Here is a 24,492-nt window from a genome sequence, read left to right as displayed (position 1 = left end):
ACAGACATGTGGGAACCAGACGGTTTCGGATGGAATCTCTCCGCTCGGTCATCGCCTCGATGTCACAAGGAGACTTCCTAGCATCGATCGACATCAAGGATGCTTATCTCCATGTGCCGATCGCACCCGAACATCAAAGTTTCCTGCTTTTCGCCATCGGGGACGAACACCTCCAGTTCGTCGCATTGCCCTTCGGCCTGGCGACAGCCCCACGGGTTTTCACCAAAGTCATGGCATCCGTCGTGGCGGTCCTGCACTCTCAGGGCCACTCGGTGATCCCCTACTTGGACGATCTCCTAGTCAGGGCCCCTTCTCGGGTGGCGTGTCAACAAAGTCTTACCGTCACTCTGGCGACTCTCCAGCAGTTCGGGTGGATCATCAATTTCCCGAAATCCAAGTTGACGCCGACCCAATCACTGACTTACCTCGGGATGGAGTTTCATACCCAGCCAGCGTTAGTCAAGCTACCGCGGGACAAACAGCTTTCTCTGCAGGCGGGGGTGCAATCACTTCTTCGGAGTCAGTCACACCCCTTAAGGCGCCTCATGCACTTCCTGGGGAAGATGGTTGCAGCTATGGAGGCAGTGCCGTTCGCGCAATTCCATCTACGGCCACTCCAATGGGACATTCTTCGCAAATGGGACAAGAGTTCGGCTTCCCTCGACAAGAACATCTCTCTTTCCCTTGCAACCAAAACATCACTTCAGTGGTGGCTCCTACCCACATCTCTGTCTCGGGGAAAATCCTTCCTACCCCCAACCTGGGCCGTGGTCACCACGGACGCGAGCCTGTCAGGTTGGGGTGCGGTTTTTCTCCACCACAGGGCTCAAGGAACCTGGACTCCAATAGAATCGTCCCTTCAGATCAATATCCTGGAGATAAGGGCAGTATATCTAGCCCTATTGGCTTTCCATCGGTGGCTGGAGGGCAGGCAGATCCGAATCCAGTCGGACAACGCCACTGCCGTCGCCTACATCAACCACCAAGGCGGCACTCGCAGTCGTCAAGCCTTCCAGGAAGTCCGGCGGATTCTGCAGTGGGTGGAAGTCACAGGCTCCACCATCTCCGCAGTTCACATCCCGGGCGTAGAAAACTGGGAAGCAGATTTTCTCAGTCAGGGCATGGACGCGGGGGAATGGTCTCTTCACCCAGACGTGTTTCGAGAGATCTGTCGCCGCTGGGGAACGCCGGACGTTGATCTCATGGCGTCACGACACAACAAGGTCCCGGCCTTCATGGCACGGTCTCAGGATCACAGAGCTCTGGCAGCGGACGCTTTAGTCCAGGATTGGTCGCAGTTTCGACTGCCTTATGTGTTTCCCCCTCTGGCGATGCTGCCCAGGGTACTAAGCAAGATCAGGTCCGACTGCCGTCGCGCCATTCTCGTCGCTCCAGACTGGCCGAGGCGGTCGTGGTATCCGGATCTGTGGCATCTCACGGTGGGTCAACCGTGGGCACTTCCAGACCGCCCAGACTTGCTGTCACAAGGCCCGTTTTTCCATCTGAATTCTGTGGCCCTCAACCTGACTGCGTGGCCATTGAGTCCTGGCTCCTAGCATCTTCAGGGTTATCCCAGGATGTCATTGCCACCATGAGACAAGCCAGGAAGCCAACGTCCGCCAAAATCTATTACAGGTCTTGGCAAATCTTCTTATCCTGGTGCTCTGATAACGGTTTTCCTCCATGGCCGTTTGCCTTACCCACATTCCTTTCATTCCTTCAATCTGGAATGGACAAGGGTTTGTCCCTCGGCTCTCTCAAGGGCCAAGTATCGGCGCTCTCCGTGTTTTTTCAAAAGCGTCTAGCCAGGCTTCCGCAGGTCCGCACGTTCCTGCAGGGGGTTTGCCACATGGTCCCACCTTACAAACGTCCGTTGGAACCTTGGGACCTTAACAGGGTCCTGACGGCTCTTCAAAAGCCGCCTTTTGAGCCGCTGCGGAATGTCTCTCTCTCCCGTCTTTCGCAGAAGGTGGCCTTCCTGGTGGCAGTCACGTCACTTCAGAGAGTGTCTGAGCTTGCAGCGCTGTCATGCAAAGCTCCCTTCCTGGTTTTCCACCAGGATAAGGTGGTTCTGCGTCCTGTCCCGGAATTTCTCCCTAAGGTGGTATCCCCTTTTCATCTAAATCAGGATATCTCCTTGCCTTCCTTTTGCCCTAATCCAATTCACCAGTGTGAAAAGGATTTGAACTCTTTGGATCTAGTGAGAGCACTCCGGTTCTAAGTGTCTCGCACGGCGCCCCTGCGCCGTTCAGACGCGCTCTTTGTCCTTGTCACTGGCCAGCGTAAGGGCTCTCAGGCCTCCAAGTCAACCTTGGCTCGGTGGATCAAGGAACCGATTCTCGAGGCCTACCGTACTTCTGGGCTTCCGCTCCCTTCAGGGCTGAAAGCCCATTCTACCAGAGCCGTAGGTGCGTCCTGGGCATTGCGGCACCGGGCGACGGCTCAGCAGGTGTGTCAGGCAGCTACGTGGTCTAGCCTGTACACTTTCACGAAGCACTATCAAGTGCATACCTATGCTTCGGCAGACGCCAGTCTCGGTAGGCGAGTCCTCCAGGCGGCGGTTGCCCACCTGTAAGAGGGGGCCGTTTTCGGCTCTTTTTATTGAGGTATTCTTTTACCCACCCAGGGACTGCTCTTGGTGTCCCAATTGTCTGGGTCTCCCAATGGAGCGACAAAGAAAAAGGGAATTTTGTTTACTTACCGTAAATTCCTTTTCTTCTAGCTCCTATTGGGAGACCCAGCACCCGCCCCTGTGCCCTTCGGGCTGGTTGTTCTTTTGTGTACACATGTTGTTGATGTTGATTTGTTCTTTTGGTTCATGGTCTTCAGTTCTCCGAACATCCTTCGGATTGAATTTACCCTAGACCAATTTATAAGTTTTCTCCTTCCTGCTTTTGCACCAAAACTGAGGAGCCAGTGGTCCACGGGAGGGTGTATAGGCAGAGGGGAGGGGTTACACTTTTTTAAAAGTGTAATACTTTGTGTGGCCTCCAGAGGCAGAAGCTATACACCCAATTGTCTGGGTCTCCCAATAGGAGCTAGAAGAAAAGGAATTTACGGTAAGTAAACAAAATTCCCTTTTTTCCAACATTTTGCTTACCAAATATCCACCAGTGTACCAGTCTTGCACAGGATACCAATAAAAGGGATTTTCCAGTTGTGAAAAACTGGTCCCCTAACTGCAGTTTGGTTAAAACCTCTCCCCCCCCAAAAAATAAACTTTTACTCAATTTCCCTGGGTCTACTGCAGAGTCTCCCCCCTTTAGTCCTCCTTCATATATCCGCGTGTATGGTATATGTGTGACGTCAGCTTTCACATGTACTGGAGACACGGACATACATAAACCCATTAAACTCACTGGGTTTACTCACACATCCTTGTTTTCACACTGACCGCGTGTCCATGTAGAGCAAATGCGTGTCCGTGAGGAGGACATGGCAACATGTCAGTTTTCTGCTGGCAGCATGGGTGTCACACGGACCACACACTGATGTGATCATGTTACACGTATAGAGAAAACATGTCACTTAAAATACATTTTTTATACTTCCCTGTCTCCGGCGATGCCATCTCCAGCACTGCTGTTTCCACGTCCCGTTCATTATGCCTCATGAATAGTCACTGCACTGACCATGCATCCGTTAAAGGGAACCTGTCAGCAGAAATTTTGCAATAAACCTAAAAGATTCCCCCTCTGCAGCTCCTGGGCTGCATTCTAGAAAGGTCCCTGTTATTGTACCCCCTGAGACCAAAATAAAGACTTTATAAAGTCTTACCTTTTTGTATACTAATCTTTTTTTATGTACACGGGGGCGGGCTCTCTTGCGTCCGTTAGTCGCCCTCCTGCTGCTTTACACCGTCCCCCATCACTCATTTCCATAACTGAGGACGCCGCCCAGTGCTCCTGAGGTCTCGCGCATGCGCCATGCCACTCTTGCGGGAGTGAGCACTGTACACAGTGTGACCGCTGGTGACGTGATTGCGCAGGCGTGAGATTATGGGCAGCGCTGTGATTGTCATCAGCAAGTACCCGCGCTTTTCACTCTGCCTCCAACGTTATGCTGCTCCGCTCCTCCCATCTATTTCCAGATCCAGGGAAAGATAGGTAAGAGGTGACGTGGGTTCAACTGGCCAGGGCTTGCCCAGAACGGTGGAGGCAGAGGGGAAAGCGCGGGCACGAGATTATGGGCGGGTACTTGCTGATGACAATCACAGCGCCGCCCATAATCTCACGCCTGCGCAATCACGTCACCAGCGGTCACACTGTGCACAGTGCTCAGTCCCGCAAGAGTGGCACAGCGCATGCCCGAGACCTAGGGAGCACTGGGCGGCGTCCTCAGTTATGGACGAAAGAGAGCCCGCCCCCGTGTACATAAAAAAAGATTAGCATACAAAAAGGTAAGACTTTATAAAGTCTTCATTTTAGTCTCAAAGGGGGCACAATAACAACAGGAACCTTGCTAGAATGCAGCCCAGGAGCTGCAAAGGGGTAATCTTTTAGGTTTATTGCAAAATTTCTGCTGACAGGTTCCCTTTAAGTGACAGTGGTGCCGGAGACAGGCAAGTATACAAGTACATGATGTCCGTGTGCTATCAGTAGATATGTATCTGGACAGCACACGTAAAAGACACACACTGATGGCCTTATCTACCTTCCCCATGGACTGTCAAACACGTACGTTTAATGCAAGGATGTGTGAAAGAGGCCTTAACACCAAAACTTATTCCATTACTTAAATCTCTCACCTTAGTAGGGCTCATTGGTCCAGCAAATGCTTTAACAGCCAGCAATGGATCTTTTGGACTTGCACAGTACCGTGGTTGAGAAAGAATATCAGGCTGCTCAGGTGACCACGGTATACCAATTACAGGAAATGAGGAGTTATCCTCAGCACGCAGCAAAGGGACATAAAAATGGCCTGGTAAAGAAAATAGAAATAATATATGATTAAGTACAGATCCCTGCAAGCCATATTAGCAAATAAATCTACATGTCACAGATTTCTTCAATAGGTTATCACAAGCAATAGCAAATTTGCAAGTTTCTATATAAAATTATATTGTAACTGCGTCATAAAAGTTAGTAATTATCAAATTTATTAAAAGGGGCTTTCCAGTTTCAGAAAACCTTCAAAAGGGAGGGAGAAGATGGAGAGAGAAGGGTTGGGAGAAAAAAACAAACAAAACAAAAACAAAATGGTCACTAACCTTTTAGGTACTCTCTAATCTTTTCCTTTAATTGTGAGGACTTATTTTTGCTTCGCTCACATATGACCTGTGTGTTGGTAAAAAAAAAACAAAACAAAAAAACAAAAAAAAACAAAAAAAAACAAACAAATAAGTTTAAGTGTTAATTTTTGAACTTCCTGAATTGGGTGTGTGATGCCCCTGCAGTAACCAGGTGTCACAAAATAAGGTAACAACAACAAGGTAACAGCTCGGGTCCACCATGGCTGTGCCAGTCACTACACACACACTAGCACACCAGGACATTTACACTCACTGTACCCGGCTGGGAGCCTCACTTAGCCAGATGACAGGGCTGGGCACTGTGAGATAACAGGCAGCCAACTGGGGACTAAGAGACCAGACTTGGGGGAGGAGATAGTGACCTGGGGAGTGTGGCTAGTCAGTCGGAGAAAGGAAGTGAAAGAGAGAGGAGAGGACAGAGAAGTGAGAGGAGTAAAAGGAAAGGTGTCAAGACAGACAACAGACTCTTGAGACACAAGGAAAGTAGCAAAGAATCCTCAAAGACCTGAGTAGAAAGATCAGCCACTCAAAGGAGGAAAGTAGCTGGAGAGCGAGAGAGGAAGCTCCAAGGACAGAGGGATCCTGTGGGGTGGACATCCAAGGCTCACAGCACTTTGCATGCACGGGTTGCAGATCCCAGAACAGGCCAGGACTTCAAGCCATCTGTTAACTCTGCCAGGAGCGGGGGGTTTTCAGGACTTATCTGCCACCACGAACGTCCGAGGCATCAGCAGCAAAAAAATGGACCATCCCCAGGGAGTGAAGCCAGTAAGTAGAGACAATCAAACTGCACTCCCTGTCTGGACCGACTTATTGCCGCGAGCCTCCACGTTAACCCTTCACCTATCCCAGGGGAAAAGCCCTGTTTGCGGAGGGCTCCACCATCCACGCTGCCCCCATCCATCATCCCCAGCGGGAACCCGCAGCGGCGTTCCTACCTTCCCTGGCCGCAAACCACGAGTGGCATAGTTGGACTTTTCTTTTCATTTAAAACTGGTCGACGGTGCCCCCGGATCCGGAACCCCGCGAGCCATGTACTGGCCGGATCCGAGCAGCCCGGCTGCCCCAGGACGCAACAGGTGATATACTTGCACGTCACGTCAACTGAAGGTTTATGAATCAGCCTCCAAAGCAAAGCTGGCTGCCCAACAAAGCAAAGCTGGCTGCCCAACAAAGCAAAGCTGGCTGCCCAACAAAGCAAAGCTGGCTGCCCAACAAAGCAAAGCTGGCTGCCCAACAAAGCAAAGCTGGCTGCCCAACAAAGCAAAGCTGGCTGCCCAACAAAGCAAAGCTGGCTGCCCAACAAAGCAAAGCTTGCTGCCCAACAAAGCAAAGCTTGCTGCCCAACAAAGCAAAGCTTGCTGCCCAACAAAGCAAAGCTTGCTGCCCAACAAAGCAAAGCTTGCTGCCCAACAAAGCAAAGCTTGCTGCCCAACAAAGCAAAGCTTGCTGCCCAACAAAGCAAAGCTTGCTGCCCAACAAAGCAAAGCTTGCTGCCCAACAAAGCAAAGCTTGCTGCCCAACAAAGCAAAGCTTGATGCACAATGTTGGCCTTGTGTGCTAGGGATGAATTTGTAGCCTATATTTTAGCTGCAGCCAGCATTTGCTAGGCATGTTGTGAACTTAGCTCCAGAGCTCCCGCCAAACAACATGTGGTGTGTGGCATAAATGTATCCAAACCATCGAAAAAGGGTAAAAATTAAAAAATTCTATGCAGAAGTAACAAAAAGGAAACAAACAAAAAAAAACTCATACAAATACAATTACCTGCTCCGGAGTCTGGTCATATTTGTTCCTGGGGTTCTTTATAATGTCAGGATGTGAGCACAGCACATTAACTACTTCTGCATTACCAAATTTGCAAGCAAAATGAAGAGGGGTGTCAAATCCCTAATAGTAAAAAAATAAATAAAAATTGGTAATCTGTCCTTCACACACAAAGAAGTGCCGACATCTACAGTATTCTCTTGGAGATTTACCACTTTATCAGGAGTGTTGAGATACAGATCAACAATATATTTAATCCTTTTCTGAAGCATGACTTCATCATCATCAGGGTACATAAGTCTCATAAATTCTGGGTTTTCCAAAGTATCCAGTAAAAGCTGACTGATACCAGCCTGATTCTCCTTAGCAGCCACATGCATGACATTGTATCTACATCCTTCCTGTAGAAAAAAATATGGATTTTATGCAAAGTATTGTTCTTTCAATACATTTTAAACCTACATGTTGTAATAATAGCTTTTATGCCTGGCCAGTATGGCAGAAGTAAATGAATAATAAATCTGTAATATGCTAACACTTTCATTACTGCTACGTGGTACCCATATAAACTCCCATAGAAGCATTAGCATTCAATACCATTGTTCTTTCAAAGAGAACATGCCGCATTGACCGACCATGTCAGTTTAGAGATGAACATTACAAAGGTGGCCAAAATACCCTTCCCTGCCATACATACATATACACACACTATGGTCACTGCAACATTGTAATAAAATAGGGTAACAGGCAATCAAAACATCACAGCTACACAAAAATAGTATAATTAAAAACATCAACCCAGGGTGCAAAAAATAGGCCCTCACACAGCCCCAGATTCTGAAAAATGAGAACACCACGGGTCTTGGAATTTTTTTTTTTCTATAGATTTCTGACTTTTTTTTCCATGACTTAAATAAATAAAAAAAAACAAACCCATAACAAAAACATAAAAGATACAAGAAAAACTCGCGAGGGTTTAAATGCAGTATAAACCCCCCCCCAAAAAAACATTGGTTTTTTTGGGTGTTTTTTTTTATACTCACCGCATTCATAAAACGTTTGAGCTAGCAAAATATGAAAAATGTTTTAAATCAGATCTGCATACAGGATAACAAAAAATAAAAATAAATAATGGAAATGCCAGAATTTATGGAGTTTTTTTTGGGAGGGGGAATGCTGACAAATCCTTAGTTTAACAGCAACTTTCTGACAATTAAAAAATAACCTTCATTGGGATGTATTAAATCAGCCAGATTTATAAACTATTTAACAGTAAAGAAAATCCTATTGTGTAAATTCACTAGATCTCTAAGGGACGTAGTGGAGAGTTTTTTTCTCAGCAGGTCATAACCACATCCACTGGCAAAGGCTCCCGTCTGGTGCCATAAAGCCAGTTTCTAAGTTATTCTGTGGAGTCTAACAAAGGTAAATATTTTATGGCCATATATTGCAATTTTTGATGCTTTTGTGGTGACCTTCTTAAGGCTAGTTTCACACTTGCGTTGGACGGGATCCGTAGCATTGTGTGACGCATGCAACGGATGCGTTGCATATAGTGGCACAACGCAATGCTACGGATTGTACAAAATAACGCAATCCGTTATAGTTTTTTTCCTTGACTTTACACATCTGGGCATGCGCAGTTGTGTAAAGACGGATGCGTTAACGGAATCCGTCAAATGACGCATTCTAACGGAATCCGCCACCATAGGCGTCCATTATAAAAACAACGGACGCCTAACGGATTCCTGCAGGTTGCGTTTTTTGACATTCCGCCAAGCGCAAAAAGCGCTACATGCAGCGTTCCATCCGCCCAACGCAGCGTCAAAATAGCGACGCTGCGTTGTCCAGCGGATGCAACGCAGACACTTGCGTTACGGTGCGTCGTCCATGCAACTCTATGGAGAATAGCGCAGTCCGTTAACGGACTGCGCTATTCTCCATAGTGACGGAATGCGCTGAACGCAAGTGTGAAACTAGCCTAAGTCCCCACAAACTGCATGCTTTTCCATCCCCAGCAAAGTCTATGAGATTTCAGATTTGCTGTGCGCACATTGCTTTTTCTTTTTTTGGTTGCATTTTTGTGGTGACCACAAAAATGCAGCAGGTCAATTCGTTTTGCGTTTTTGACCCATTGCTGATCAAAAATGTATGGCCAAAAACACATGGTTTTTTTAATGCGCGTGTTGGGCACAGGGTGGATTTTTGTGGTTACCAGTGTGTGGACATAGCCTAAGGGGCATAAAACCGCCAATGCAACTATCGTCTATTGCATGGCTGGTCTACATGAGAAGATACTTTAAAAGGGTTGTCCATTACTTGGTCAATCCCCTCTCATTTCCCTTTTTCACCCCCATAAAAAACAAAACAAACAAAAAAAAAAGCCTATACTTTCCTCTGATGCGGCCGCATTCCAGGGAGCCCACATCACATTGTTAAAAGTATAGGCTTATTTATGTTTCGGGGGTGCAAACAAGGGGAATGAGAAGGGGTTGACATAGTAGTGGACATCCCCTTTAAGAAAAGAAAAAAAAATGGCAACCATTTACAAACTAACCACTAGTATCTTTTTATGCTAATGTGAACAGCTGACAGTGTCTCTGGCTTCAGTTTTAATGTCGGCATTTATAATGTAGTTTACCTGGACAACAGTTGGGTTGTCTCCAGATCCTATGAGATAACGAGGATTGCTCCATATCAGATCGGAGAATGTGGCAAAGTCTCCTTTTTCTACAGCCTTTCTGAGTTTTGCTGTCAAATCTTGGGTCCTGGGGCTTTTGAAGCTGTTTGCCTTCTCCTTGTTCAGACTTTCTACATCCGGAGCAGACAATCCATCTAGACATTCAAATTTAGAGATCCTTTATACCAACCTAAAAATACAATAACACCTTACTCATCCAATCATAAACCCCACCCATTCACTGCGTACATGCCATGGATGCTACTGTAAAGGGGGTTTCTGCTTCCCACACTCGCGTGTTCACTCAGCTATTGCACTAGGCGGACTATGAAATAAGCGCACCACACAGTCAAGACTCCAGTCCAGTCAGATGCCTACACAGGGTCATACACGCCACCCAGCTTTCCAGAGCAATTGATAGGTACTTTTCTTGCACTCTGGTACACACAGGTATCACAACTAAACTATAGTTGACCGCTTTGGAGCAGCAAAGAACAAACGTATTACATTTTATATACAATAGGAGTACAGTACTTAAAAAGGTTTCCCAAAGATGAAATACATACAGTATATACAAGCATGAACAGTATAACATAAAAAAGGGATAAAATACAGAAACATCTTCAGAGTTCTGGATCCGTCAACACTTGGTAGAAAATATGGCAATATGGGCATATTGGCCAGACATGTGGCTTCTTCTTGTGTCTGGCCCGGAGATTCCTTAGATGAAAGGCTATAAAGGGTGTCAGACCCCTCAACCCTCCCTCTACAGCTGATTAGATGCAATTCAAGGCTAGCTTTGTCACTAATTGCTACTGTGCATCATATTCCCTCCTCTCCCCATGGACCTCCTAGAGAAACAGCATGCCATAATCTTACCAAACATACGTGAAGCATTCTATACACAACAAATATTGATATAGTCATATTTCAGGGAGACCGTGTGTTCCAATGGGTTGCCAGCTACCAACACTTCTGCGATTTTACCCACAGATTATTACTGATCATGGACAACTATGGAAAACTATGATTATTATGAAGATAAGGAAAAATAATATTTCAATGTCATGAGGTTTCCTGCAGATGAGGAATCAGATTGTCGGAGCTTCTAAGGCCTTTATCTTGCCAGTGGTTTAGCACCTATATGCTAGCAATGGAGCATGTCAGAAAATATGTTGGACCATTTGGTTATCTAGAATTGACAGCTATTTGCTACTTGATCTATACACACACAATATTTGATCTGCCCGGGGATAATTTTCAATTACCTGCTCACAAATGGGGATGGATAGTGCTGATATTCAAATGACCTAAACTTTCTCCATTGCATGCTGGGATACTCAAACGGGATGTCATCAGGGGGTGGGACTACAATCCCTGAGCAGCCGCTTTTTCTATCTAGAAACGTCAATGACATCTGTTTCAGAGATAAGACTAGTCCTTGCTCTGAGCATCCATTGGTGGTCAATATCAATACATGCTCTATAGTGCGATATTCCTTTGAATGCTCACTGACAGCGGACTCCCTCCCTGGTTCTAATGAGAAGTGATGAGCCGGCAAGAGAGCACACCGTCAGTGCACACTGTACAAGGCGAGAGCAGGAACAGGGAAAGAGGAGATCAGCCTCAACCCCAAGTCTGTTTTGGGGGCTGCACTGGCGATTCTCAAGCAAAACATCCTCAAAATGTTGGGGGGAGGGGGTGGGGTAAAGAAAAAAAAAAAAAAAAAAAAAAAAGGTGGATGGTAGGGACTTTTTAAAAGTATTCTAGAAAAGCAATTTAAATATTACATTACCTAGGCCTTTATGATTAACCCCGTCACGACCCATGAAGTAGATATTCGTCATGGATCGTGTGAGGTTAATCCCCGCCCCCTGCCGTGGGCAGGCCGCGGCGATCCGCGCACATATTAGCGGATTTCAACAGCTGACATGTGTGCCTGCTAGTCGCGAGTAGAATCGCTTCCATCCGCGACTATTAACCCCTTACATCTCGCTACCAAAATCTAGCAGCAAGATGTATATGCGCGCCGCCATTATGCTGACTTACCCCGCCCCCATCGGAAGTCACGTGACGTGATCACGTGACTTTCGGTGGTTGCCATGGTAGCACAGGGTCATGTGATGATGCCTGTAGCTAACATGAGTCACTTGCTCTCAATGCCGGAATACTGCCGGCATTGAAACTAAAGCAGCGTATCTGCAGATCTCAGCTCTGTAGCTGTTATCTGGAGATATGGCACAACGATCAGATTGGTGATCCATATAGTCCGCTAGGACTATACTAAAAAAAAAAAACTAAAGCAAAACAAAAAAAACCCTAAAAGTTCGAATCACCCCCCTTTCACCTCATTGAAAATTAAAGGTTTAAAAAAAAAACACATATTTGGTATCGCCAAGTTCATAAATGCCCAATCTATAAAAATATAAAATCAATTAATCTGATCGGTAAATGGCGTAGCAGCAAAAAAATTCCAAACGCCAAAATTATGTTTTTTGGTCGCCGCAAATTTTGCACAAAATGCAATAACAGGTGATCAAAACGTAGCATCTGCGCAAAATGGTAGTTAAAAATGTCAGCTCAAGACGCAAAAAATAAGCAGTCACTGAGCCATAGATCCCGAAAAATGAGAATGCTACAGGTTTCGGAAAATGGCAAACCGTGTGTCACTTTTTTTGAACAAGCTTGTGAATTTTTTTTTTAACCCCTTAGATACAAGTAAACCTATTCCTGTTTGGTGCCTACAAACTCGCACCGACCTCAGGCATCACACCCACACATTAGTTTTACCATATAGAGAACATAGTGAATAAAATATCCCAAAAACTATTGTGCAATCACACCTGTTTTTGCAGTTTTTCCACACTTGAAAGTTTTTTGCTGTTTTCCAGTACACCATATGGTAAAACCTATGGTTTCACTTAAAAGTACAACTTGTCCAGCAAAAAACAAGCCCTCATATGGCAAGATTGACAGAAAAATAAAAACATCACGGCTCTCGGAAGACGAAAAAAAAACAAAAACGGAAAGACGCAAAATGCCCGGGGGCTGAAGGGGTTAAAATAAACTTTCGTTTCAGACAACCCCTTTAAATCCTAATCTACATTTTATTTATCCAAACAAAAGCTGAAACCTTTGTATTACTGGACACAACCAACTACCTTTAAGAAGACCAGCCGAGAGTTTAACAGGTGACAAGGACAGGGATGATTTGCTGGGTGATGGATAATAGTCACATATGCCTCTAGCAAACTTTTCTGCGTCTTCTCTTGACTGGAACGCTTTGAACCGAGAACCTTTCAGCATTTTCACCATCTGTAGGGCTTCTTTTTTGTCAGTGTAAATGTGGATCTTTTCTGAAACAAGAAGCACAGCTGTAAATAAGGGTACCTTCACACTTAGCGATGCAGCAGCGATCCGACCAGCGATCTGACCTGGTCAGGATCGCTGCTGCATCGCTACATGGTCGCTGGTGAGCTGTCAAACAGGCAGATCTCACCAGCGACCAGCCCCCAGCCAGCAGCGACGTGCAAGCGACGCTGCGCTTGCACGGAGCCGCCGTCTGGAAGCTGCGGAGACTGGTAACTAAGGTAAACATCGGGCATGGTTACCCGATGTTTACATTAGTTACCAGGGCACACCGCTTAGCTGTGTGTGCAGGGAGCAGGGAGCCGCGCACACTGAGCGCTGGCTCCTTGCTCTCCTAGCTGCTGTACACATCGGGTTAATTAACCCGATGTGTACAGCAGCTACATGTGCAGAGAGCCGGAGCCGGCAGCACAGGCAGCGTGAGAGCTGCAGAGGCTGGTAACTAAGGTAAATATCGGGTAACCACCTTGGTTACCCGATGTTTATCTTGGTTACAAGCTTACCTCAGCTGTCAGACGCCGGCTCCTGCTCCCTGCTCGCTTCATTTGTCGCTCTCTCGCTGTCACACACAGCGATCTGTGTGTCACAGCGGGAGAGCGCCTTTGAAGAAAACGAACCAGGGCTGTGTGTAACGAGCAGCGATCTCGCAACAGGGGCCAGATCGCTGCTCATTGTCACACACAGCGAGATCGCTAATGAGGTCACTGCTGCGTCACAAAAAGCGTGACTCAGCAGCGATCTCGGCAGCGATCTCGCTGTGAGTGAAGCACCCCTTAGTCTCAAGTATCATACAATGAAAGAGGATTTCCATCTCATTAATGACTGACTGTCAGCACAAACCAAGCACATCACCTTGTAGAGGACACCGTACTATTAAGAATATATATATATATATATATATATATATATATATATATATATATATATATATATATATATATATATATATATATATATATATATATATATATATATATATATATATATATATATATATATATATATATATATATATATATATATATATATATAAAACCCCACATGACAGATTCCATTTAAAAGGGACAATTTTTTTTATTAGTGCTGTCTCCTGCAAGGTGCTCTGTTTGGCTCAAGCAGTCAATTTGTGCTGATAAACTCCCTTTAAATATGGCCTGTGCTGGGTCACTATACTTGTTTTACTGTTTCTGTAACTAAAATGTAACTGTATAAACCTACAAACAATTTCCTAAAAGGAATGGTCCAAAAACAGAACATAAAACCTAGATGTTGTGATACCTTATTTGAATATAAATCAGTGCCAGGGATTTACAATACAAAAAAGGACCAGAAATGAATAATCGTCAAATACAAAAATCTATTTTATTTAATCAAAAGGAGAACAAGGTGCACAATAGTGGCAAAAAAGAATGGAAAAAACAATGCCCAGAATGCACAAAGTACTGTATCTGGTCTCTCTTATTACTCTCCTGCTGCTTCTACAATGTCCCTGGGTAGTGTGTTACTTGTGTAATATCGGCTGCTCATGGAGGAAGTACTTTTGGGTGATTAAGATATTTTGTGTGATTGCCACATCACCCTCTCTCCTACAGCCATTGTTATTGTATGTACACTCGTACCTTTTTCAGCAGGCTGTACTGCTATCTTGAGGCCATCTTGGGTACTTTTTGTATTCTGGGCAAAGTTTTTTCCATTCTTTTTTTGCCACCACTGTGCACCTTGTTCACCTTTTGATTAAATAAAATTAATTTTTGTATTTGACTAATTAATTTCTGGTCCTTTTTTGTATGGGAATCCCTGGCACTGATTTATATTAATATTCAAATAGGGTATCACAATATCTAGGTTTTATAAAAAATGTAAACAGAGAGAAAAAAACAAAACACCACAACAGCTCACCTAGCCTTGCAATTCATGTGGTGAAAAGATTAGATGTCCGGTTCCAAGACAGGCCGGATCCTGCCGAAAAACATGCACAAGGAGTAGAGGAAAAACCAGTGCCTACTCAGGAGATGCAGAAAAACTCATGATCAAGGGCCAAGTTGAAACGCGTAGATGTGGTCTACTTTTAATATTGTATTATGTTTTTATACGCATGGTTTTTGCAATAAAGAAGTTTTTTTGGATCTCCTGAGTAGGCGCTGGTTTTTCCTCTACTCCTTTTATATAAAATATAACTGTGCCTTCAAAAAAACTTGACTTGTCTCCAACATTTCAAGAGTCTACTAGTAGTCCTGGGCTAAAATCCCTAGCGATTGCTAAAGAGTGTGGAACAGCTCAACATATTGCTACTCTCCTTAAACCTCCTCCGAAAGTGAAGATTGTCTCAATAGAAGGTCTATGCATGTCAAGTTCGATGAAGGTGCAATTACTTTTTAAAGGGAACCTGTCATGTAAACAAGAAAATAAAATTAAAAACACTATGAACCTGCAGATATAGGGTTAATCTGCAGGTTAATAGCATTCTGAAGCCATGAGGCCACTGCACTGAGCCCCTCTACCAAGAGTTCTAGGCAGCCTGAGGTTTTCTGTGAGGCGTGTGGCCACAGCAGTTTCAGTCACTGCTTAGTACATAGTGTGTGGCGGCTGTAACCACACCCCCTCCGATAGTCACATCTGTTGTGATACAATGCCGAATCCGCTGTCAGTCACTGCCGGGGGTGTGGTTACAGCCACTGCTCACTAAGCACAGAGCGGTGACTGAAGATGCACCTCGAAGTAGTAGCATAACCCAGCAATCGTATGCCATTAAATCTTCCTAGACCTCTCCCCCCCCCCGCATTTGATGCATATAAAATGGTTAATAACAATGATCCAACCTCTAAGAGATCACGGTAAGTTATTTTAGCCTCAATTAAAATAGTAGGTAACTTACCAGTCCTAGCTGGTGTATCATCATACACCGGGCAGACCGCATAGTACACAGGCGGACCATTGTAATAGGAATCTGTGGGGAAGTAAGCAGCTCCTAAACTCTCACTGGCTGCAAAGTCTTTTTTGGGTATGGAGTCTTCTGTTGGAGGATTTAAACCTACACCGTAACCAAAGTCCCCGTCTTCAGAGTGTTTGGCTTGTAGACCGCAAGAGGCTTTTTGTTGATTACTGGATGAAGCTAGCCCATCTGAGCTGAAGGTCTCCACTTCAAAGCCTTGCTGTTCCAGCAGATTGCGAGCTAGTTTCTTCTCAAATAAAGATCTAGTTGTTGATGTGATGGGCCCACACTTTAATCCCGCCTTTAATATCTCTTCTCGTAGCTCATCTGGGTCTAGCAGCTTTAAATTGCTCAAAATCTTCTCCATACTCTGTTTAGCTACAAATTACAAGTTGAGGTTAAGAACATATATTAATATATGTACATATACACACTACAGACAAAATAGAGTTAGACATGCTCAGATCATACAACTGTATGCAATGTCCACATCCTGTGTATCTCTCAATAAGCTCTAATGTTAAGTATAAGGTACATTCAGATTTTGCTGTGGATTTTGTTGTAGATCTGTTACACATTTTAGCCTATGAATCACAGGGTGTGAAAAGAAGGGAATTTTGTTTACTTACCGTAAATTCCTTTTCTTCTAGCTCCAATTGGGAGACCCAGACAATTGGGTGTATAGCTATTGCCTCTGGAGGCCACACAAAGTATTACACTTAAAAGTGTAAGGCCCCTCCCCTTCTGGCTATACACCCCCAGTGGGATCACTGGCTCACCAGTTTTAGTGCCAAAGCAAGAAGGAGGAAAGCCAATAACTGGTTTAAAGACCAATTTAATCCGAGGAAACATCGGAGAACTGAACCATACCACATGAACAACATGTGTATTCGAAAAAAACAGAAAAACCCAGAGAAAACAGGGCGGGTGCTGGGTCTCCCAATTGGAGCTAGAAGAAAAGGAATTTACGGTAAGTAAACAAAATTCCCTTCTTCTTTTTCGCTCCTAATTGGGAGACCCAGACAATTGGGACGTCCAAAAGCAGTCCCTGGGTGGGTAAAAGAATACCTCGTGATAGGGCCGTCAAACAGCCCTTTCCTACAGGTGGGCAATTGCCGCCTGAAGGACTTATCTACCTAGGCTGGCGTCTGCCGAAGCGTAGGTATGCACCTGAAAATGCTTGGTAAAAGTATGCAGACCCAATCAGGTAGGTGCCTGACACACCTGCTGAGCCGTAGCCTGGTGCCGTAATGTCCAGGATGCACCCACGGCTCTGATAGAATGGGCCTTCGGCCTTGAGAGAACCAGAAGCCCAGTAGAACTGTAGGTTTCAAGAATTGGTTCCTCGATCCCCCGAGCAAGGGTGGATTTGGAAGCTTGCGACTGTTTACGCCGACCAGCGACAAGGACAAAGAGTGCATCCGGGTGGCGCAGGAGCGCCATGCGGGAAGTAGAACCTGAGTGCTCTCACCAGAACCAACAGATGCAAATCTTTCTGAAATTGGTGGACTGGACGAGGACACAAAGAAGGTGAGGTGATATCCTGATTGATATGAAAGTGGGATACCACCTTAGGGAGAAATTCCGGAACCGGACGCAGAACTACCCTGTCCTGGTGAAGGACCAGGAAGGGAGTTTGTATGAGAGCGTTGCTAGCTCGGACACTGTCCTAAGAGACGAGACCGTTACTAGAAGGCCACTTCCCGTGAAAAGCGGGAAGGGAGACATCTTTCAAAGGCTCGAAAGGCGGCATCTGGAGAGCAATTAGAACCTTGTTCAGATCTCAGGGCTCTAACGGCCGCTTGTACGGAGTGCTGAGAAGACAAACTCCCCGTAGGAACGTGCGTACCTGAGGAAGTCGTCGTTTCTGAAAAATACAGATAGCGCTGAGACTTGTCCCTAAAGGGAACTGAGCGACAACCCATTTTCCTACCTAGATTGCAGGAAGGAAGGAAACATAGACGATGCAACCGGCCAGGGAGAAACACCCTGCGCCGAGCACCGAGATAAGAATATCTTCCACGTCCTGTTCAAATGGAAGAATGGCCCTTGAGACAGCCAGTCTGATTGGTCTGGTAGTGCCCCCGGTTAGCCTACCGTGAGGCACCACAGAACCGAGTACCACAACATCCTCGGCCAATCTGTAGCGACGAGGATGGCGCGGCCGCAGTCGGTCTTGATCTAGCGCAGTACTCTGGGCAACAATGCCAGAGGTGGCACCTAAGGTAGCTGGAACTGCGACCAATGCTGAACTAAGGCGTTTGCCGCCAGAGCTCGATGATTGTGAAACCGTGCCATGAAGCTGGCACATTGTTGTTGTGCCGTGACGCCATTAGATCGACGTCCGGCCTCTGTCAGCGGCGCCAGATCTCCTGAAACCCGTCCGGGTGAGGAGACCATCCTCTTTCGGCCACACCTCAGCGACTTAGGAAGTCAGCTTCCTAGTTTCCACACTTGGGATGTGAATTGTGGATATGGTGGATGCCGTGTCTTCCACCCACATCAGAACCTGCCGGACTTCCTGGAAGGCTTGCCGGTTGCGCGTTCTTCCTTGGTGGTTGATGTATGCCACCGCTGTGGAGCTGTCCGACTGAAGTCGGATATGCTTGCTTTCCAGCCGCTGTTGGAAGGTTTGTAGGGCAAGATACACTGCTCTGTGTTCAAGAACATTGATCTGAAGGGTGGACTCTTGCTGAGTCCACGTACCCTGAGCGCTGTAGTGGAGAGAAACTGCTCCCCACCCTGATAGACTCGCGTCTGTCGTAACTATCGCCCAGGATGGGGATAGGAAGGACCTTCTTTTTTAACCAAGAGGTGGGAAGAAGCCACCACCGTAGAGATTCCTTGGCCGCCTGAGAAAGAACGACGACTCTGTTGAGGGACGTCGACTCCTCGTCCCATTGGCGGAGAATGTCCCATTGTAGTGGACGCAGTAAAACTGCGCGAAAGGAACTGCCTCCATTGCTACCATCTTACGTAGGAAGTGCATGAGGCGTCTCAATGTGTGCGACTGGTTCTTAAAGAAGAGCTTGCAGCCCGTAGTGAATGCTGTTTGTCTAGCGGAAGCTTCACTATCGCTGAGAGAGTAAGAAACTCTATGCCTAGATATGTTATCGATAGGGTCGGGGTCGGATCTGACTTTGAAAAGTTGATGATCCACCCAAAACTTTAGAGAGTCTCCAGCGCAACGTTCGGGCAGTGTTGGCATGTTTCCCAAGAGAGTGCCTTGACAAGTAGATCGTCTAAATACGGGATCACAGAGTGACTCTGAGAGTGCAGGACTGTGACTACTGCTGCCCTGACCTTGGCGAAGACCAGTGGGACTGTCGCTAGCCGGAAGGTAGAGCTACGAACAGAAGGTGTTCGTCTCCTATAACGAAGCGTAGACACGCTAGTGCTCTGGATCAATCGGCACGTGTGGATAAGCATCCTTGATGCCTAATGATGCTAGGAAATATCCTTGGGACCTTGAGGCGGAGTGATTCCATCCGGAACCGCCTGGTGTCCACGAGCTTGCTGAGCATTTTTAGATCCAGAACGGGATGGAACGGCCCGTTGTTATAGGTACCGCAAAGAATTTGGGGTAAAAACCGTGACCTTGTTCCTGAAGAGGAACGGGGGTCATCACTCTTTCTGCCTATAGAGTGCACCCTGTTTGCAGAAGAGCAGCGGCTCGGCCGGGAGGTGGAGAAATTCTGAAGAATCGAGTTGGAGGACGAGAAGTGAGCTCTATCCTGTACCCGTGAGACAGAATGTCTCACACTCAATGGTCATTGACCTATGGCAGCTAAATATCGCCAAGGCGGGAGAGCCTGCTACCGACCGAGGCCGCAAGTCATGAGGAAGCCGCCTTGGAAGCGGGTTTTCAGACTGTCGATTTTTTGGGCGTGACTGAGCCCGCTAAGAACCTGAGCTCCTCTGATCCTTTTGAGTCCACATTGGACGAGGAAAAATGGGATCTGCCCGAGCCTCGAAAAGGCCGAAAACCCCGACTGCCTCTTGCTCTGTTGGGGTTTGTTGTGTCCGGGCTGAGGAAAGGATGAATCCTTACCCCTGGACTGTTTAATGGTTACATTCACCAAACAGTCGGTCAGCAGAAAAAGGCAACTGGTAGGCAACCTTTTTTGGAAGCAGAATCTGCCTTCCATTCACTTAACGAGCAGACCAGGCTCTGCTTAAAAACACGGAGTAGCGGAGGCTACCGCCGCACGGTTCGCAGAGTCCAGGACAATCTGAATCGCGTAAGAAGCAAATGCAGACATTTGAGAGGTTAAGGATGCCACCTGCGGCACAGATGTACGTGTAACCGTGTCAATCTGTGTAAGACAAGCTGAAATAGCTTGGAGTGCCCCAAGGGAGAGAATGCCGGAGCCAACAGCAGTTCCATCTCCCACTGCAACTATGGATCTAGCTACAAGCCTGGAGATTGGAGGATGCCGCTTGAGACACTGGGTCCAGTCCCTGACCAAGTCAGGGGACAGGGATAACGTGTATCCTAAGCCGTTTGGAGAAGCGCATATCTGGATAAGCGTGGTGTTCCTGGACTGCCTCTCTGAAGGCAGAGTGGTCCAGAAAAATACGTGAAGCTGACTCCTCCACTGGAGGAGCTGTGAGAAATAACCCACATTCTATAGATGGACGCTATAAGATTATTTACTATGGCGTCACGATCAGGTGTATCCAGATTGAGAGCGGTCTCAGGATCAGAATCCTGAGCCGCTACTTCCGCCTCATTACACAGCGAGTCCTTCTGCTAGGACGCTGATGAAACCGAGGCCGCTCATAGTGAGCCCGCTTAGGCTGTCTGGGACTGACGTCCGTGCAGAGCCGTGACTCTGGGATGCGTGTGACATTCCCGGAGCTGTTAGTTGTTCACACTGAGGGGGGCCATGGATCAATGATTCAACAGTGCCCATATTGTGAGAGACATGTCCGGACTGCTAGGCTTCTAGTATCATAGCCATAGTCTCAGAAAAACTGTCAGTAAATACTGCAGACACCGTCCTCATCCCCTGGCCATTAGTGCATACAATGGGAGTCTATGTAACCTGCCGGCCGTATAGCCGTACATGCTGTACCAGCTGTATAGAAAAACATGTGGTTCTGCACCTTTGTTTTACACAGAGAATATGCTGATAAGTCCTCCGCATAATCCAGGAGGGTATATACAACGTGCGACCAAACAGTGCAATGTATATAGTACAAGCATATCTATAAGTGCACTTCTGCACTAGTGGGGTTAGCACCACAGGTGCTGCTTAACGCCTGTTGCAGCGATTGTGTGACTATCAGAATGCCAGGGTCTTCCACACTTGTCTCTGTTCGTACAGAAACTGACACTAATGGCTGCCGGCGTCCTTGTAGAGAAGGAAGCCGTGGGCGTGCCTGAGAAAGTGCGGGAATCCGGATTCACAGTGCACACAGTGAGAGGGGTGGAGTATGCAAAACATACTCCAGCTCTCAGCGCTGCTGTGCTATGCAGCGTCACGCCCCTACCCTGACTGTCAGGGCTGTGGGCGGTAACGAAGGGAGACTAGGCCCAGAAGCCGGGGACTCGAGTTAACAGCGCGGCCGCCGTAAAAGCGCGGGCCGCGCTGAAGTCCCCGGCGCACCACAAGTGCCAGCCGCGCCGCAGTCCCAGCGGCCGGCGCGACCGATTCCTAGAAGTGGCCAGCGTCCCGCCCCTCTCCTGACTGGCAGGTCTGGGGGCGGGAACGAACGGAAGCAGGCCGCAAAAGCCGGGGACTCTAGTTATCAGCGCGGCCGCCGTAAAAGCGCGGGCCGCGCTGAAGTCCCCGGCGCACCACAAGTGCCAGCCGCGCCGCAGTCCCAGCGGCCGGCGCGACCGATGCCTAGAAGTGGCCAGCGTCCCGCCCCTCTCCTGACTGGCAGGTCTGGGGGCGGGAACGAACGGAAGCAGGCCGCAAAAGCCGGGGACTCTAGTTATCAGCGCGGCCGCCGTAAAAGCGCAGGCCGCGCTGAAGTCCCCGGCGCACTACAAGTGCCAGCCGCGCCGCAGTCCCAGCGGCCGGCGCGACCAATTCCCATAAGTGAGCCTGCTTCAGCGAAGCTGAATGAGGCCATGGCACAGGCGCCGCAGCGCTGATGTCCCCCGGCGCACTACAACACCCAGCATGCTGCGGTGTGAGCGCCAAATGCACGGGGACACAGAGTACCTTGAGGAAGCAGGGCCATGTCCCTGATGTACTCCGCTCCATCCAGCATCTTCTCCAGGGGCTGCAGATGGAGCACGGTCTCAGTGCCTGGAGACCGGTAAATCCCACTTCACCCAGAGCCCTGTAAAAAGGGATGGGGAAGGAATCAGCATGTGGGCTCCTGCCGCCGTACCCGCAATGGGTACCTCAACCTTACAAACACCTCCGACATACAGTGGGGTGAGAAGGGAGCATGCTGGGGACACTATATGTGTCCTCTTTTCTTCCATCCGACATAGTCAGCAGCTGCTGCTGACTAAAAAGTGGAGCTATGCGTGGATGTGTTGCCTCCTTCGCACAAAGCACAAAACTGGTGAGCCAGTGATCCCACTGGGGGTGTATAGCCAGAAGGGGAGGGGCCTTACACTTTTAAGTGTAATACTTTGTGTGGCCTCCAGAGGCAATAGCTATACACCCAATTGTCTGGGTCTCCCAATTAGGAGCGAAAAAGAAATTCATCATGAAGAATAGACACGTTGTAAATTTCACTCTGCACAAAAATATTCAGCAACTTTTAAATGGAGAACTGTTGACATTCAATCTATACTTTTTGCAGAATTCAACAGTATTTTGACCAGATCATTATTAAGCATATTTTCCAACTTCATGTTGTAAAAACTTGAATGCTAATTGGATGAAGCAGATCAGGTGATGTGATTTGTGTAATGAGGGAGGGTGAGGTCTAACGATATAAAAACCAGTCTATCAACGGTGCAGAATTATTAGTCAACTCATTTTCCTCAGGCAAAATGGGCCAAAAAATGAAATTTATCTCACTAAAGTACAAACCTAGTATAAATCAGAGGGATTCAGCACACTTGAAACTGCCAAGATATTGGTCACAAAGCGATCAAACTTTTTGTTTCAAATAGTCAATAGGGTCGCAAAAAAACCCAAAAAACCCATATTAAGGGGTGGGGACCACTAGGACAATCTCTTCCGATTCCATGTTTCCCCCGGGTAAAATAAAAAAACCTTATGCTCTTCACCTGTCCCAGCGCCGTTCCAGCAGAATCGAGACTCACGTTCCCAGGGCTCAGGTTATGTACCTAGCTAACCTCCTGAAGTCCGTGCTGGTCATGCCCTGCAGTGACCTGGGCTAACCTATTGATGTTAGCTCAGGTCACTGCATTACTCTCCCAGCCAATGGGGAACATTCTTTTCTTCATTGACTGGGACAGTGACTATGGTATTGATCGTCTATTTTTTTTAAATTAATGGCTGGGTTATGATAGACGCCTTGATATCACTGACACCAGGGCTTCATGCAAGGTGACATTACACATCTGGTATCAACCCCATATATTACCCAGTTTGCCACCGCACCAGGGCATCAGGAGCAGCTGGGTCAAAGCACCAGGATCGGCACATCTAATGGTTGCGCCACTTTTGGGGCGGCTGCGGCCTGCTATGCTTAGGCTGGGGAGGGTCCAAGAGCCGCGGACCTCCCTAGTCTGAGAATACCAGACCACAGCTGTCCGCTTTACCTTGGCTGGTGATCCAATTTGGAGGGGACACCATGTTTTGTTTTTTTTTTATTTAATTTAAAATAAGTGTGAGGTGCCCTCTATTATGGATTACCAGCCAAGGTGAAGCTGCCAGCTGTGGTATGCAGGCTGCAGCCATCTGTTTAACCCGAGCTGGCTACAAAAAAATAGGGAGACCCCCACGTTGTTTTTAATTATTTATTTATTTTTTGACTAAAAACAAGGCTAAGCACCCTTTAGTGCCACATGAAAGGCACTAAAGGGTGCAAGATTACAAAATGCTGGGGAGTTGGACATTATATGTCTCTCTCAACCATTATCTATCTATCCCTATCTATCCCTTCATTCATCCATCCCTCTATCTATAACTAGCTATCCATTTATCTATCTAGCTGCTTCCGTGCTTTGCGGTCCGCAAAAACAAAAACGGAAAGCACACGGATGACACACGGCTCGTATACGGAACGGAACAAATGTCACACGGATGCATCCGTGAAAAAAAAAAACGGACCGTGTTTTGCAGACCGCAAAAACGGAACGGTCATGTGAATGTAGCCTTACCCTAATCACGTGTTTTTTAGATAGGCTTATGTTTCTTAGTAAACTCATCATGAACACCTGAAGAACAAAGCCTGCAAAGAGCTCTGGTGTTGCTATAATATGGTGATTACAAGTTTAATTTAATAAGGTAATTACAATTACCCTTTCACACGACTTTTTTTTTCCTTCCCTCTTTCAAGAGCCATAACTTTAGTTTAATCTTCCACAGAGCTTATTTTTTTGTGGGATGA

The 24,492-nt window shown here is 46.9% G+C and overlaps 1 protein-coding gene across 2 annotated transcripts in view; it reads right to left on the bottom strand.

Moving 5' to 3' along the window:
* Positions 1-24,492, bottom strand: part of ANKLE2 (ankyrin repeat and LEM domain containing 2) — an 86,526-nt gene that overhangs the window by 28,766 nt on the left and 33,268 nt on the right. For both annotated transcript variants that reach the window (XM_075320916.1, XM_075320907.1), the window contains exons 2-8: positions 15,943-16,377; positions 12,860-13,054; positions 9,660-9,853; positions 7,231-7,419; positions 7,019-7,141; positions 5,210-5,276; positions 4,748-4,920 (exon numbers count right to left, since the gene is read on the bottom strand). In XM_075320916.1, coding sequence (XP_075177031.1) covers positions 4,748-4,920; positions 5,210-5,276; positions 7,019-7,141; positions 7,231-7,419; positions 9,660-9,853; positions 12,860-13,054; positions 15,943-16,366 — 1,365 coding nt within the window. In that variant the 5' untranslated portion in view covers positions 16,367-16,377. The remainder of the gene's footprint in view (positions 1-4,747; positions 4,921-5,209; positions 5,277-7,018; positions 7,142-7,230; positions 7,420-9,659; positions 9,854-12,859; positions 13,055-15,942; positions 16,378-24,492) is intronic.

The sequence above is a fragment of the Anomaloglossus baeobatrachus genome, chromosome 1 (genome assembly GCF_048569485.1).
Source record: "Anomaloglossus baeobatrachus isolate aAnoBae1 chromosome 1, aAnoBae1.hap1, whole genome shotgun sequence".
Lineage (NCBI taxonomy): Eukaryota > Metazoa > Chordata > Amphibia > Anura > Aromobatidae > Anomaloglossus > Anomaloglossus baeobatrachus.
This window is presented reverse-complemented; position numbering and strand designations above follow the sequence as displayed.